The sequence below is a fragment of the Chanos chanos genome, chromosome 5 (genome assembly GCF_902362185.1).
Source record: "Chanos chanos chromosome 5, fChaCha1.1, whole genome shotgun sequence".
In the NCBI taxonomy this organism is placed as follows: Eukaryota; Metazoa; Chordata; class Actinopteri; order Gonorynchiformes; family Chanidae; genus Chanos; species Chanos chanos.
Genome location: NC_044499.1, coordinates 14,423,857 through 14,439,414, shown reverse-complemented (window position 1 = coordinate 14,439,414; position 15,558 = coordinate 14,423,857). Strand labels below are relative to the sequence as shown.

Sequence of the window (15,558 nt, the reverse complement as noted above, 5' to 3'; positions counted from 1 at the left end):
AGAGAGAGAGAAAGCTGGCCTGGTCCCCTGTAACCGTGCTGGAGCACTGTAGCATCGTGTCCACGCTCTGTGTCTGTGAGATGAGTGAGGTTAGGCTGTGGGCCAGGCCCTGCCAGCTGGTCTGTTCTCTCCTGGGGGTCAGGATTCAAACACAGAATGGAGGTCAGAGGTGACAAGGCCTGTTTGCTGTGCCAGTGATCTGCCAGCCCTCGGAGACAGACTCCTCTCCATGCATAATGGATGAAGGAACTAAACTCTCAATTGCTTTTTTGCTGACAGCCAAGTAAAGGAGTCACAAATATAGATACAAACAGGCACAAATGATTATAGATTCACACTCACACTTCACTGCTAAACCATATATTCATATTCACGATCTTCCATGTTCGCTCTACTACAACGTCCAGAACTTCAGAGCACACAATATGATAGATGTTTATCAAATGAATTTAATAGGTGTGTTGTGTCTAGTTGGCTTGCTTTCCAGTATTTTAGCATTAATGTGGCTGGATATGTGTTTTGTCATTTTAAGTGAAAGACAACGTATGTGCACAAATATAATTTTATGGAAACGACACAACACGTAGCGTAAACACGTTTATAAAATGTTTATACAGACATTGTGTGTGTGTGCGTGTGTGTGCGTGCGTGTGCGCCCGCATGTGTTTAAATGTGTACATGTGTGTGTGTGCGCGTTTGTGTGTGTGTGTGTGTGTGCGCGTGCGTGCGTGTGCTTTCAGCAGGATCTTGACCTATTATTATTTTCAGAGGGCTTAATGTGTGATGCTGGACCACCCACTTAGAGAGAGAGGGAGAAAGGGAAGAAAGAGAGGGAGGGAGCGAGGGAGGGAGGGAGAAAGACAGAGAGAGGGGAACAGGAAAGGAAAGGAAAGAAAAGAAAGGAAGGGACGGGGTTTATTAATATTCAAAGTGTGATTACTGGTGTACCTGACTGCCATCTGATTTGGATTAAAAATAAGGCCATGTCTGTACATTTCCATGTTCCTGCATTTCTATTCATATTTCTCCTTCATATCTCTAACAAAGGCCACCGGGTCCTGTGAACCCTATTGTTTTGTCCGTGGTGACACGTGTGTTGGTGTGTGGGAGGGGGCGGTGTGTCCGTGCATGTGTGTGTGTGTGTGTGTGTGTGTGTGTGTGTGTATTCACAAAAGCAAGCTCTGCTGTGTGATTAGGCGATGACTGATTGCCTTTGCCCTTCCTCTTTCAATGTCACACAGTGAACAGTAGTTACTTCACTGTGTCAGTGTGTGTGTGTGTGTGTGTGTGTGTGTGTGTGTGTGTGTCTACGCATGAAACCGATATTCTCAAACTGTAAGCAAACCTTCCTGTTGCCTAGTTGATGATGACAGATGTATGGAAGGTCACTGGCCACTGGTTGAGACAGTATAAACATCATGAGCAAAATAATGATTTTTATTCTGTGATGGTTATTAACAGACATACACACACACAGAGAGAGAGAGAGAGAGAGAGAGAGAGAGAGAACCTCCAGAGAACATAGATGAGCAACGTCAACTTCAAGTGTTTTCATTTTTTCCCTCTGTATGGTATTTTTAAGTTATTTTTAAGTGATAAATTTGTATTGAAATGAGTGTAATGATATAAGACTTTGGACTAACTTAACAATTTCACCCCTCTCCTCCCCCCTCCCCTCTGTCTCTCTGCAGGCTGAAGACAGTGAATATGGTTGCTTTAGCTGCCCTCCAGGCTCTGGCTTTGTTCCTCTTCCTCTCTGCAGGATGTGGTGAGTGTCTCTGTGAGGAGATGTCCTAAATCACACACTCATTTACTGACACTTTTCTTTAAAGGCTCTGACAAAAGAGCCATAAACCACAGTTTTCTTCTCTGGCAGTACTGACATAACGACATCAAATTTAATGACACTAGCCATTTTTTATACACGGTGGCTGTTAAGTCGGCAGGAGATGTTAGAACTGGTCGACTTTGACTGTTAAATAAAACATTGATGAAGGTTTATGCAATGTTTGTGACATTTTCACCCGCTACAGTTATAAATGGTTCAATGCCAAAACATTAGAATAATCTTTGAAGTTCAAACAAAGGATTAGAATAGCTGCTTTGGTGAGGACAAAATTAACCTGCAGATTCTAAAAGGATCAGATTGTGAAGTGCAACACAGGTTCCTTCAGCACTACAACTTCTTCACCAACCTTTTACCACACGTATACATCATATTAACATCATACGCACATCATATAAATGTCAGATATGTCCTACATACTGACTCCTCTCAGAGAGGTCTGTGCATTTCTGCTCTGTCCCCGCTGTGTGTGTGTGTGTGTGTGTGTGTGTGTGTGTGTGTGGTTTTCGGAGGTTAGCGTGGTACTGCTGGTGTTTGCTTGTCCCCCCCAGCAGGTCCTCTTTGATGCAGTTCCCCTGGTTTAGCGGAACAAGATTTGACTATAAGGAGCGGTGAGGCCCCTTCCATGGCCTCTACATGAACACTGGATGTGTTTGGACATGTCATACGTCACTAGCCCCAAATGGTGTCTCTGAAAGCCTCATACAACCACTGGTTTCATCAGCCAGGGTGCCAATGACATGGCCATTATGTGGAATGGTGGGAAAGGCTCTCCTTCTGTCTAGTCAATTTATGCCTTCGATGTGTAGGCCCTATAGAATGTTGTATAGGGTTATACAACATTGAGATTCCTGGCACTGGAATCAGTGAACTGGTTTAGATCTTGTTGGGTTGTATTGTGTGAACTATGTACAATGTGTGTTATGTGATCTGCATGTAGAAGGAGATCGTGTGGATGTTTACACATGCGTGCACGTATGCACGTACACACACACACAAACACACACACACACACACACACAAACACACACACACAAATTGAATTAGCGTCTCCCTGTTTTAATGTAGTGTGTGATTGCCGTGTCTGTTTACCTGATTGGTGACAGCTTGGTGTGTGTACGTGTGCGTGTGTGTGTGTATGTGTGTGTGTGTGTATGTGTGTGTGTCTGTTTCTATGTCTGTGTGCGAGAGAAAGAGTTTGTACATTGTCTATGGAAATGAAAGAGCACAGAGGGAAATTAAGCCTCTATTTCCTCTACACTCACTAGCAATAAACTGTAACATCTGTGCACAAATGCACACACACAAACTCTCACAGTCACATACTCTCACACATGGTACTTTGACGCAGATCTGAAAAGCTTTGCGTTATTATAAGGTGTGAGTCTGAAACAGAAGCAGACACTTCATTATTCACTCTGATATTGATGGTTAGTTGTTTAAAAAGCTACTCCCTTTCTTTACTCTCTCTCTCTCTTTCTCTGTCTGTCTGTCTGTCTCTCTCTCTCTCTCTACTCTTTCTCTGTCTCCCTCCTTCTTTTCTCTCTCTCTTCCCCTCTTTGTCATTCACTCACTCTCTCTCTATTTCTTTATCCACCTCCTCTGTGACAGAAATAGTTATAAAGCTGTTTGCTGGTTTTGTGTGCATAATTTTGACCAAATCCGCTATCTTGTTTCAGCCAGTTGTTGAGCAGCTGTTACCATGGTTATCTGTAGCGATGTTTGTGATTAGTAAACGTTGGCATGTGTGGTGCAGCACTTGCTGGTTTTTCCTGCCTCTGCTGTAAATAAATTGGGTGTACATGTGTTTGTGTGTGACTATGTAGCTGTGTGTGTGTGTGTGTGTGTGTGTGTGTGTGTGTGTGTGTGAGACAGTGATGGAGAGGGAATGAAGAGTGAAGGGTTTTGACTGTCTGGACAATGTGGAGGGGTCGTCCAGTCGATGTCTTGACAGTGTCAGTTTTTTTTTTCTGCCTGCAGAGGATACATTCATGTCTATAGTGAATCTTCTATAGTGAATGTGACTGTTTGATTCTCTCACAACACACCCACTCTTTTTGATTACAGCTCATTTGCAGGTAAAAGAGCAAAAGTGCATTCGTCAGTGTACGTGAAAGAAAGAGAGGAGAAGGCACAAAGAGAGAGAGAGGAAGGAAAGGGGGGGGGGTGTTACATCTCATTTGAGGGAAAAATGAGAGGATTTTTTAACAAAGCCAGGCCTCTGGGGGGTAGTGCTGGTGAAAGCAGTTCCATCTAAATGCAGATTTGATTTTTTTTTTTTTTCTCCTTGCTGGGGAATTTTGCTGCTTAAATCCATTATTCAAACAATTGCAAATATTTCTATTCCCCATCTTCCTTAAGCCATATTGTATTAAATGTCTTCAATTGATTTTATTTGCATTCGCTGTAGCAAATTGTTTAGAGCAAAAGAGAGATACCATGGGGAGAAGGCAAGAGTCGTAAAATAAAAAAAGTAAATATGTAAAATTAACTGATGATTCACCTCAGCAAATTTGCGTGCATACTCTGTGTGTGTGTGTGTGTGTGTGTGTGTGTGTGTGTAAGAAAGAGAGAAAGAGAGAGTGAGTTTGCATGTTTGTACTGTATATGGATGTGTCTCCAAAAATCAACATCATTCTACAAACAATGAACATCAACTTACATTTCATAAAACATTTATATACTGGTTGCTGTTAGTAATACAATATTTATTTGCCAATAGCCATTTTACTCACACAGCTCAATATTTCTGAAAAATGGTGCATTAAAGTGGTGAATTCTCCAGTGACCTCAACGTCCTTTAAGAATGTTCTCAGAGACTTACAGACAGTGTACTCATTCCCTCTAATCTTAAAAATATCTTTACACACAACTGAAATGTATCAAAGCCTTATAGAATATATTTTCAGGGGCTACATGGAATTTTCAACTTTGAAAGTTTAACAGTAGAGTATGTATGTTTAAGAATTTTCAAAGTATGGATGAGTGTGTAACTGTTTCCATTAGGTACTTTTTAAAGTTGGTTTTGAGTCCATTTGCACTTACATATGACATATGGCTGTCAGTTGTACTGTATCACACTTTGACTTTTCATCACTGAGCTGATAGTCCTCCTCTCTTGTCCACACATATGGGGCTGTGCTGCAGAGAGAGAGAGAGAGAGAGAGAGAGAGAGATCAACAGTTTGCATCTGATTTTAAAACTTTCATTTGGTGTCATGGTCAGTAATGAATCTCAGAGGATGCTGGCGTAACTGTGATAATGAAGGTACTGAATATGTGTTAATGAGTGTCAGCGAAGTTTGGTTCGTTCTGTGTGTGGGTGGTGTTGTGCAAGTGTGTGTATGTGTGTTTGAGAGAGAGAGAGGGAGAGAGTGGCACAGAGAAAGAAAGGGAAAGAGGCAACTTGATGTAGGATGCTCACACTGACTTCAAACTTAAAACTTTCTTTAAGTATACTCACAAATCACAGTGTTTCATGAATGAGACAGAAGAAACCGACCCATCCTCACACACACACACACACACACACACACACACACACACACACACAAAATCTCTGTCTTTTTCTAATCCAGTGGGATATGATTTTTTTATTCTAACATTAAGTTGAAAGAGCCTGAACGGCAGGGGGGGGGGGGGGGGGGGGGGTTGTAAGGGGGTGTTTTGGGAATTGAATCATTAAAGAAGTTATAACAGAGAAGTTTCAGAGACTTTGTGTTTGGAGAGTGTTTGTTTTTGATATGTAAACTTCAAACAGTCAGGCCAGGGCCTCCCTCCCTCTGTACTTGTCTAATGAAGTGATCTAATGAGTCACTCATCCTCAGTCTTCTGTCAGACTTTTACGAGAGGGTTCGAGGTCTTTGCCATGAAACGTTGGCAGAGGATTTGTATTAGACAGAATATGCAAACATTCTGTTGACCAATCAAATCTTTATAACATCTCTGACTCTAACTCGTGACTCGTCCTCATGCTTCTCATGCCCTCTCACTTTTCTCTTTCTCTCAAGGTGTGAGCGTGGCGGAGACGTTGGTGACCGTGCGTAGAGTCAGACACCCCTCCGTACGGCAGCCCCTGGCAGGCACTGCTCTCTTGCCTTGCGTCTTCACCCTGCCGCTAAGCCCCTCCCACAGGGGCAAGACCCCCCACATCCACTGGATCAGAGCCTGGGAGAGCCCGAGCCCCGAGGGACCCAGACAGAGGCAGAGGACCGTCCTCTCTGCCAAAGATGGAGTGGTCAGGGTCCACAAAGCCTTCGCTGGCCGCGTCAGCCTGCCCGAATACGCAGCCAACCCCCTCAACGCCTCCCTGCTCCTCACTGAACTCCGCTCCAATGACTCGGCTGAGTTTCGCTGTCAGGTCGTTGTGGGAGACAATTATGAACAAGACATGGTGTCCTTAGAGGTCACAGGTGAGTTAAGTAGAAGAGGCACATTTGGATTCAAACATAAATGTTGGTTCTGTTTTCCAACATACACAGCTATACATAGCACACATTAGCTAATATTAGCGTGACTGTTTATATGCAAATGTTTGATTATAATATTCATTTTCATTAAAATTGATATTTACATGTCTTAAGGTAAATATAATGTATGATTTAAATTGAGGTTATAGATATGATGTGTAAATGAAGTATAGTGACTGGAGTCCGCTGTAATTAAGTTTTATTGATTAATATGCTGTTATTCATGAGAAATATTAATTGATGTTTAATTCCAAACTTGAGAGCGGAGGAGTTTAATTAAGTTAGTAAAAAAAAAAGGTGAAAATATCTATTGCGGAGCGTTAGCTAGTGGACAAAGTCAAAGCTTTACTTTAATTTGAGAGGCTGAGGAATTGCCACACTCTCATTATGGATTCTGCAAGGCCACCATGAATTAATTATCCACTAATTACATTGATTCATCTGGTCAATATCATACTAATTCAGGTTTTCCCTAGCTTTTTGTGGCTTTATTTTAATTTTGTTTGAGAAATTCTAATTAATTGGCTAATTACCCATAACTCTTTAATTAGAGTCTGGGGACTGATCGCCATTGACAGCAGGTGGTGTATGCTCTGCTGTGAACTTGATCATAAAACTATGCAAGTTTTAGGACAGATCCTTACCCCGCTGACATCTGGGAGTTAGTTCAGTTTGTTGACTTTTTACGAGACTCACATGGAATGGTAAAAAAAACCCTTAGTGCGCACAGTTAAGAAAGTGTAGTTTTTTTCTGTTTAGCCCTGTGTATATTTGTGATAGCGACAAAGGTTTTCTTCGAAGTCAAAAGCAGGAAATGAATGAATTCATCACCGTCGAATATCACGATTCATCATTTCCGCTGAAACACATCCTGAATAGTGTTTTTTCCCTCATGAAAAGGTATGAAAGTAGGTTTTACACTCCCAGTGCCCTGTGCCTGGATCTTTGTCACAAATGCACCTACTAAAAAAAAGGGAAATGACTCACAATGCACTGCTCTGAATTTCCTTAGCAACAGGGAAAATGGCTGATCTCTACACTTAGAGTCTGTTAGAGTCAGTGGAGGAATTGTTCAGTGAGTGTGGTGTTGCAGCTGTTTAACTTTTAAAACACGTCATGCATCGCTCAGTAGATCCTTAAAGATCCGTAACACTGAAAACCTCAAAATCTGGTGTACTTCTATAGCATCTTTATAGTTAGTGAGTGTGTGGCTATGTATGTAAGTGTTTGCATATATATGTTTGTGTGTGTTTGTGTGTGTGTGTGTATGTGTGTGTGTGTGTGTGTGTGAGTGTGTGTGTCTATGCGTGTGTGTATGTGTGTGTGTGTATGCGTGTGTGTGTGTGTATGTGTGTGTGTGTATGCATGTGTGTATGTGTGTGTGTGTGTGTGTGTGTGTGTGTGTCTGACATTGAGACTATATGTCTATGTCCACAGGAGTTGTGTTTCACTACCAGCCGACTGGAGAGCGGTACTCCCTGACGTTTGCTGATGCCCACCGTGCCTGCCAGCAGAGCTCTGCACAGATTGCTACACCAGCACAGCTGTGGGCAGCTTTTCACGGTGGTCTGGACAACTGCGCTGCTGGATGGCTCTCGGACCAGACTGTCAGGTGAGAACACAAGTTGTGTCAAGATGAAACGCTGTGATGAGTTATAACCTGTTAGAGCTGTATCGTTGACATGATATAACAGCAGTGTTACCACACACTATTAAACATCACATAATGCAAATCTTAAGTTATAGAAAGCAAGTCTTTATAAAACATTAAATATGAAGCCTAGTTTCAACTTGTCCCTACTAGCAAACTTTTTCTATTTGTATTGACTGACATCTGCTCTGGTTGCTCCAATATGTTGTTATTTTAAAATGTTGACACAATGACCATCAGACCTGACATTGTGGACAGTTTTGGCTTGCAGAACTCTAGGCTGACAGCGTTGTTTCCATGAATGATTGATGAAGAATGCATCTCAAAATTTTTACTGGCAGACAATTTGAAACGTAATAATCATAGAACAATATGGTCTTTCACTTCTCTTGGGCCACCGTTAAAAGAAACTTTGCTTGGAGCATATCGCCTCTGAAAAGAGAGTCTTTCTCTTCTTTCTCTTTCAGTTTTTGGTGCCATTAAGGACTCTTTTATTGTAGAGCCAAGCAGTTATTTACCAGCGAGGCTCGTGCCAACCCAGTGGAGCTTTATTTGCATAATGACACCCTGATTCAGCACTTACCTCCTGCTTGGTTTTTGTGAGATTTTAAGCTCTGTCTCCTCTCCACAGATACCCTATCCAGTCACCAGAGCTTGGTTGCTATGGACACACAGAATACGCTGGTGGGGTGAGGAATTATGGGAAACGAGACCCCAGTGAACTGTTTGATGTGTACTGTTTTGCCAGTGAATTGGAAGGTGAGATATTCAGTGTTACCCATACAGAAATGTGTAGTCCCTCAAGCTTTAATGTCTGATTCACCCCCTGGATAATTTATGTATATGTCAATACCCTTCAAAAGAAGGAAAGAGAGAGAGAGAGAGAGAGAGAGAGAGAGAGAGAGAGAATTGTTAGGAGCTTTAAGGCTGCATAGTGTCTTTGCTCTTCAAGTTTTTTTGTGCCCCCATACAGTTTCTGTAGTTATTCATTTTCACTTTTTTGTTCCTCTCTGCAAATGTCTATTAATCATAGCAGTTTTATCATTTATGTTCTGCTGACTAAAATTCAACACACTGATGTCAAACAAATCCTCTCTTTGTATTCTTCAGGTGAGGTGTTCCACTCTTCTGTGCCAGGAAAGCTGACCCTGCCCTCGGCCGCCGGTCACTGTGCGTCTCTCGGGGCGCAGCTCGCCACGACTGGGCAGCTCTACCTTGCCTGGATGTCTGGGCTGGACCACTGTGAACCAGGCTGGGTGGCTGATGGCAGCGTGCGCTACCCCATCACAAAACCCCGGCCTGGGTGCGGGGGAGACAAACCAGGAGTCCGCAGTGTCGCTCCCTCAGAGTTTGGGAATGGAACAGCGCTATTTGATGCGTACTGTTACAGAGGTACCCGTCGCCGACATGTCCCCTCAGTCTGTTTGGTGTCGTCGTTCGTTTTATTGAATTCTTTGAACTCTTTGTATTCAGTTTTTTTTTTTTTTTTTTTAACCGAACTGAATTCCGCTCTTCCTTTCTGAGTGAACTCTCCAGAGAGATGTTATCACAGCGTGTCAGTCTAACTTAACGTTTATCTACGGATTAGATCGCATCGTTTCAAATTACATATCGCACCGTTCTTCCAGGTTAGATCACCATCGTAAATTTGTTAACAAATGTAAAGTGTATGCTTTTTTTACGGGCTGAGAGGTTTTGAAGTGGTACAATCAAAACTATTCCACAGGGAGGCCACGCAATGTCCTCACCAACATTGTCAAGTCCCTCCTGAGACCCTGGAAGTACATGACTGAGGACAGCTCAGCCAGTCCCACGGAAGAGAGCTCCGGAGCTACAGCGACCACCGTGGACCCGTCATTCAGCACACAGTCACACAGTGGTATGACTCTTTTTGGGTCTTACAAGAATTTATAAGCATACTTTTATCAATATGCTCTATCTGTTTTTCGTTTAGTGCCTACATGACTCTCAGTTTGCACTCCCAAGAAGTTCTTTTTTGAGTGTTTCTGACACCAGCTTTGATGTTTACAGTCCACCAATGAACAAATTACAAGTAACAACATGCAATATGGCATTTCAGGGTCCCTGAATCCCGGTCGGTCAGTGCCCACAGATGCTAGTCCATCTTCTCAGCCTTTAAACTGGACTGGAAAGGTGGACCTGGACAAAGAACCCATTATCTCTACAATAGATGATGAGTCTTCAGAATCATCTGCAGAGTATGTGAGCCTTCACCTAAGACCAGGAGACACCTCTCTGGACTGGAGTGGGCAGTTGGACTCCTCATCCTCAGAGAGACAAAAGGTAGTTGTAGGTCCAGACTCTGTGGAGAGCCCCGGCGGGTCGGCCAAAGAGGAAGAGGACGGCGAGGGGCTTTCAGGTCAGTCTGTAACTCCTGAGGTCAAAGCCTCCTCAGTACCCGGACAGAAAAAGGGCAAAGACTCTCTCACCAAGATCGTGAACTCCTTCTGGAAACCTTGGAACTACCTGACTGGGAATGAGGGTGAAGGACAAGAGGTAACTGAAAGCCATGTAACCATAGCAACAACTGTGCCGGACATCAAGACCTCTGTATCTCCAAGACCAGGTGAATACAGTGAAATAATTCCATCAAGTATCAGTTAGACAGAAGAGATATTTTCATAGCTGCCACTTCAGCTGTCGCAAGGTCTCATAATTTATTTGTTCTCTTGAGGCTTATTCAAAACCCTGTTTGCATGCTTGCTGTCTCTCTCTCTCTCTCTCTCTCTCTCTCTCTCTCTCTCTCCCTCTCTCTCCCTCTCTCCCTCTCTCCCTCTCTCCCTCTCTCCCTGTCTCTCCCTCTCTGTTGTGCTCTTACTCATTCTGTCGCACGTTCTCTGCATCTTCTTCTGCCGCACTTTCGGAGGGTTGCAGTTAAAGTGGTTTCCTCTTTTCACCAGCTTTGTTTTCCTTTCTGAGTGAAAAATGAACTTGACGTGGAGTGCCTCTTACCCTCTATATGGAGCACAGGCAGGCTAGACAACTACAGCAGGCTGTGGATGGTTAGCAGTAGAATAAAACAAGAGGTATTGGAACACCAAATGACAACCCAAGAGAATTAATGGTCTGCACCAAAATAAATGATACAAATTTAGAGATTATATGCAGATTACATGATTTTTTTTTTTAATGATCCAGAGTTTTCAACTTACTAAAATGTACGGCTGTTTTTTTTTTTTTATTTGTCTCTAGGTGCAATTATTGGTCCCGGTGCGTAGGCATTCTGTGTGACAGGCCGACAGACAATGCGTAATGTCTGAATGTGCCAACACTCTGCATCCAGAGTTTGTGTCCAAAACATTGTTTTATTCCGCAGATTACAAACTGTCAAGCAAACTGTTCCAATCATCAGCTGACGGGTTTAAAAAAAATCGTTTCAAATCAGAGCTTATGCTTAGGGGAAATATAAGAAAGTCCAAATGCAACTTGCTGACAGAGGAAAACAAAAAAGTAGACAGAGGAGATGTGTAGAGAGGAGGGCCAGACTTGGTGACCGTGATAAATGTTGTTCTGTCAGCACTGCGACCACATTAAAAGCAATGCATGGCGTCGCTCTCCTTGCATGGAGGCCAGAATCAGCATTTCATCATGCCTCTGTTAATTCTCTGCCCAGAATTCAAAGATACAGTGAAAAGAAAGCAGTATAATGTAAGGTCTATCAGAACTTTAATGTAATAAGGGATGACCCTCTCCTCTCCTTGTGCTTCATTAATACAGATATCCTCACTGGCTCAAACTCAACTTACAAGCATTAATGTTTAACGCCAAATGGAAACTTAGCCCTTTTGCATACATTATTCAAGTCCGTTGCAATTAACGCAAATTTGGGGCTTGGCCGCAGAGTTCCACTTCACATGCTATTTGTCTGCAGACTTTGTGAGTTTTAAATCTGAATTAAGGAAGCCCATGCAAAATGAAAGACTTCGATCATACATCATTTATGTTGGTATCATGTTACATGAGCATGTGAACGAATGAAATGTGTTTTTCTCTATTGCTTTGTACTGTGGACCCTCAGAGAATGTTATATTTGAAATAAATATCAGTGAATTTGGGGGAAAATTAAAATATTCTTTCAGGGGAACTGCTTTTTTACTTAAGGCTATGTAATCCACCATCAATTAGTGTGCGTATGGGGTTACTGACCTGCCACTTAAGAGATAGCAGTTAGATTTCATTAAAGAAAATTTGCATAATGTGAAAAAGCCACAAAAGAATCTGCTCTCAGATGCAAGGGTGTTTCTCCTCTATTAAATCCATGCTTAATTCCTTAACTGGCTAATTGAAAGTAGTGAACTGGAAAAATTTGATAGAAATTAAACCAGTAATTGAACAGCTAAAGAGTCTGGTAGGTGGATGACACAAACTATCTTAGTGAAGAGTTACAAAACCCCAAAACGTTTATAATATTAACCCCAGAATAAGGTGGCAAGAGGAGCACATGTAAATTTCATGAATATTGCAGAGCGTGATATAGACCTAATATAGGTATTAGGGTTTTACCATCCTAGATGCATATTCCTTTAATCCTTCTTTTCAGTATCTGAGATCTGAATTTCTGAATTTTCTCTGTATTTTTAAATAATCGTTAACAGATAGCATTGCCCAGGGCAGGGGCTGAATAAAGCAATAACTCGAAATGGGATTTGTTGCAAGTGAACTGATGATAAACAAGCTTGATAGGCATGTACCTAAAGAGATGCTGCTGAAAGATTCGCTGTCATTGAAGAGAAACTGTTTAGAGAAGGAGAGGGATGAGGGGAGATAAAACATTACATCCACATGAGGAGTCAAACATGACTCTTCATTGGAAAAAAACATCAGAAGTTAATTACCTATTTAAATATTCTCTGTTGGAGGCACTTTACATCCTGCTTGGAAACCTTATAGAGGAAAACACAATGAAATGTCTCTCAGTGTAAATATCGTCCTGTTTAGGTAACAAGGCAGTGTCGTTTTTTTCCATCGCTCTGATTTTATTGAAATAGGATGGTAATATACTGATGATAAGCTGCGAGAACAAACAGATACGCACAACCTTACCCAGACGACTGATTAGGGAGAAAAACTGCGGTGCTTTTTTGGGTGATGATTTGAGTGGTGCTTGATGTTTGACTTAACAGACTTTTAATCAGTGCCTTCTGTGTGAATGTTAACCAGCATATGTCGGCGTGCCTCTCTAGGTCTGCTGTCTTGGTGGGGTCGCACATGGCAGGCAAACCCTTTTTCGTCCTTTGATAAATCGTCTTCCTCATCCGGGGCCGAAAGCACAGCGGCTCCGTCGGCATTCCCGCTCACCATCACGGATGATGGATGGAGCGCGGGACAGGCGAAGGGACCGGAGCGAGGGTTCACCATGGCAACCGGAGAATGGGCAGTAGTCCCAGAGATTACGCAGCAGCATGGCAGAAGCCTTGACCTGAAGGGCGGCAAACAGAGAAAAGAGAATCCCTCAGTGACAAATGAGCACAAAGACAACGTCAGGAGTCCTGATACTCAGAGTGCCAGGGGCAGAATAATAGGAGCTCCAGACAATTACTCAGGAGAGAGCAAAGGTCAGGAGATGGAGGGAAGTACATGGGGGGACACTCTCTTGTCTAGTCCCACTTCCAAAACTTTGCTCGTGGTATCATCAACCACGTTACCCAGCGGTGGGCAAAGCTCCACCACTCCCCGGGGAGAGGAGGACAGGGAGCCTGCTGAGGCTAGAGGAGAGGTTCAGTACAAACGCAAATCAAAGTCCAAAAACCCGGCAGTTAACAAACCATCCAGAGCAGGCTCTCAGAATCCAGAAGCCACCTCACCAATGCCAAACCCCAGATCCTCTGCGGGGCCTCAAGCAGACGTAGGGAGCCAGTCGGTCCAGCCGACCCAGAGCCCCGGGCCAACCACTTCTGCGTCTCCCAGCAAAGCCAAGGGCGAAGAACCAGTCCAAGTGTCAAGCTCTGGACCTCTGCTGCGTGGCAGCCCAGAGAACGACCATGCCAAAACAGGGGTCATTAGAAACAACAACACACACAGATCCGGAGGTAGGCCTCCCTTCCAACACACGCACTTATGTAAAGTACTCTGTCTTATCGTATCAGAGGAACAGCCTCACATCAAACTGTGGCGCATTCGCTTGCGCGGCCACCTCACTATGGGTGACGTCAACAGACACAGATTCATAATGTATTGCATTATCTTTATTTCTTCTCTATCCTATAGTTTCCTTGGTTTCTCTGATTGGTTCATTTTGTCTGCCTCATCTCAGAAAGTGCAAATCCCTGTGGACGTGAGCTGGCCTTCAGTATGGTAATGATTTCTGAGGAGCATCCCTGTATGCATGAATTCAGTTGTCGTAAAGACTGTCTGTTTCAGACAGCAGTACACAACAAGCTTTATGAATAAGCCTAAAGCTCCAGTACAGGCAATATCAACCATAGATATAGTATTCACCACATCGAAAACATAGAGTAGTGGAGTTTGAGTCTCATCTATTTTTTTCAGGTTTCAGAAAAGGCTTTTTAACAGAGATGCTCCTTACTTAGCGGTGACCACGAGCGTGTTTGTGTGTGTATGTAGTGTGAGAATGTTTTGATCACTGTTGCATTAGTCTTCATCCGTGAATCAGCTTTGGAGAGACTCCTGACATAGTCGCACAGGTTGGTTCTTTTCAGTGCTGCTCAGTGTTAAAGCAGGCGTGTGACAGCTTGCAGTAATGTGATCTCAGATGGCCGTCATTAGGGCTGGAGAGTCTGTCAGTTATACATAAACATCCCTATGCTGCTGTCAACATACAAACATACAAGATCCATAATAAACTCACTACCTGTCCTCTCTCCCACTCACTATAGCTCAATTACTTCTGCCTCTCTCTCTCTCTCTCTCTCTCACACACACACACACAAACACATTATATGTGTGCAATAGTTTAAATTCATGCATAATTGTGTGGTAGGTTTCAGCCCTGTGTGTATATTTTTACTACAGAAAAACAAGTACCCCATATATTCCAACAGCAGAGGCCCACACAGAGCACACACAAACATTTCTCTTTGTTCTTTTGTGATTTGATTGCTGGGGTGTTTGTAGGCAGCCCCTGTGTATGTGTGGTTTTTTTTTTTTGTTTGTGCGTGTGCTTGTATGTTGGTGTTGTGTGATGAGAGACAGTGAGCTCATTTCTTGAACTATTGATTTTCCTGCTTTGGGTTCTATATCGAGAGGGCAGTTCCAGCAGGTTTATTTCTCCCACAAAGATGGTTTATTAGCCTTGCGGTCAGCCTCTTGCATCCCTTCCCGCAGCTGTTTGGAGGGCCTGCCTTGACCTTGACTGATGCAGCAGGCATTAGTCAATAGCGCTCCGCTACCCGCAGGACGGCTGCCCCAGCTGGAGGAGGGTGTCACAGACTCTCATTTCCATTGTGGTTATGATGGCTTTCACATCGACAAGCTCGGTCCACATGCCCCGAAGCAACCCCTCCCCCGCCCCCGCCGAAAAAAAAACCAAAAAAACAGTTATATTTTAGGGAGATATTTTAGCTAGCTGTGGGAATTTCATTCACTGTTGAGTTACTGATGATATTGCTTTCT

At 43.1% G+C, this 15,558-nt stretch overlaps 1 protein-coding gene across 1 annotated transcript in view; it reads left to right on the top strand.

Annotated features, from left to right (window-relative positions):
• Nucleotides 1-1,707: 1,707 nt before the first annotated feature.
• Nucleotides 1,708-15,558, top strand: part of ncana (neurocan a) — a 31,124-nt gene continuing 17,273 nt past the window's right edge. The window contains exons 1-7 of the mRNA XM_030774684.1: nucleotides 1,708-1,768; nucleotides 5,856-6,257; nucleotides 7,752-7,926; nucleotides 8,597-8,724; nucleotides 9,076-9,363; nucleotides 10,046-10,552; nucleotides 13,170-14,015. Coding sequence (XP_030630544.1) covers nucleotides 1,708-1,768; nucleotides 5,856-6,257; nucleotides 7,752-7,926; nucleotides 8,597-8,724; nucleotides 9,076-9,363; nucleotides 10,046-10,552; nucleotides 13,170-14,015 — 2,407 coding nt within the window. The remainder of the gene's footprint in view (nucleotides 1,769-5,855; nucleotides 6,258-7,751; nucleotides 7,927-8,596; nucleotides 8,725-9,075; nucleotides 9,364-10,045; nucleotides 10,553-13,169; nucleotides 14,016-15,558) is intronic.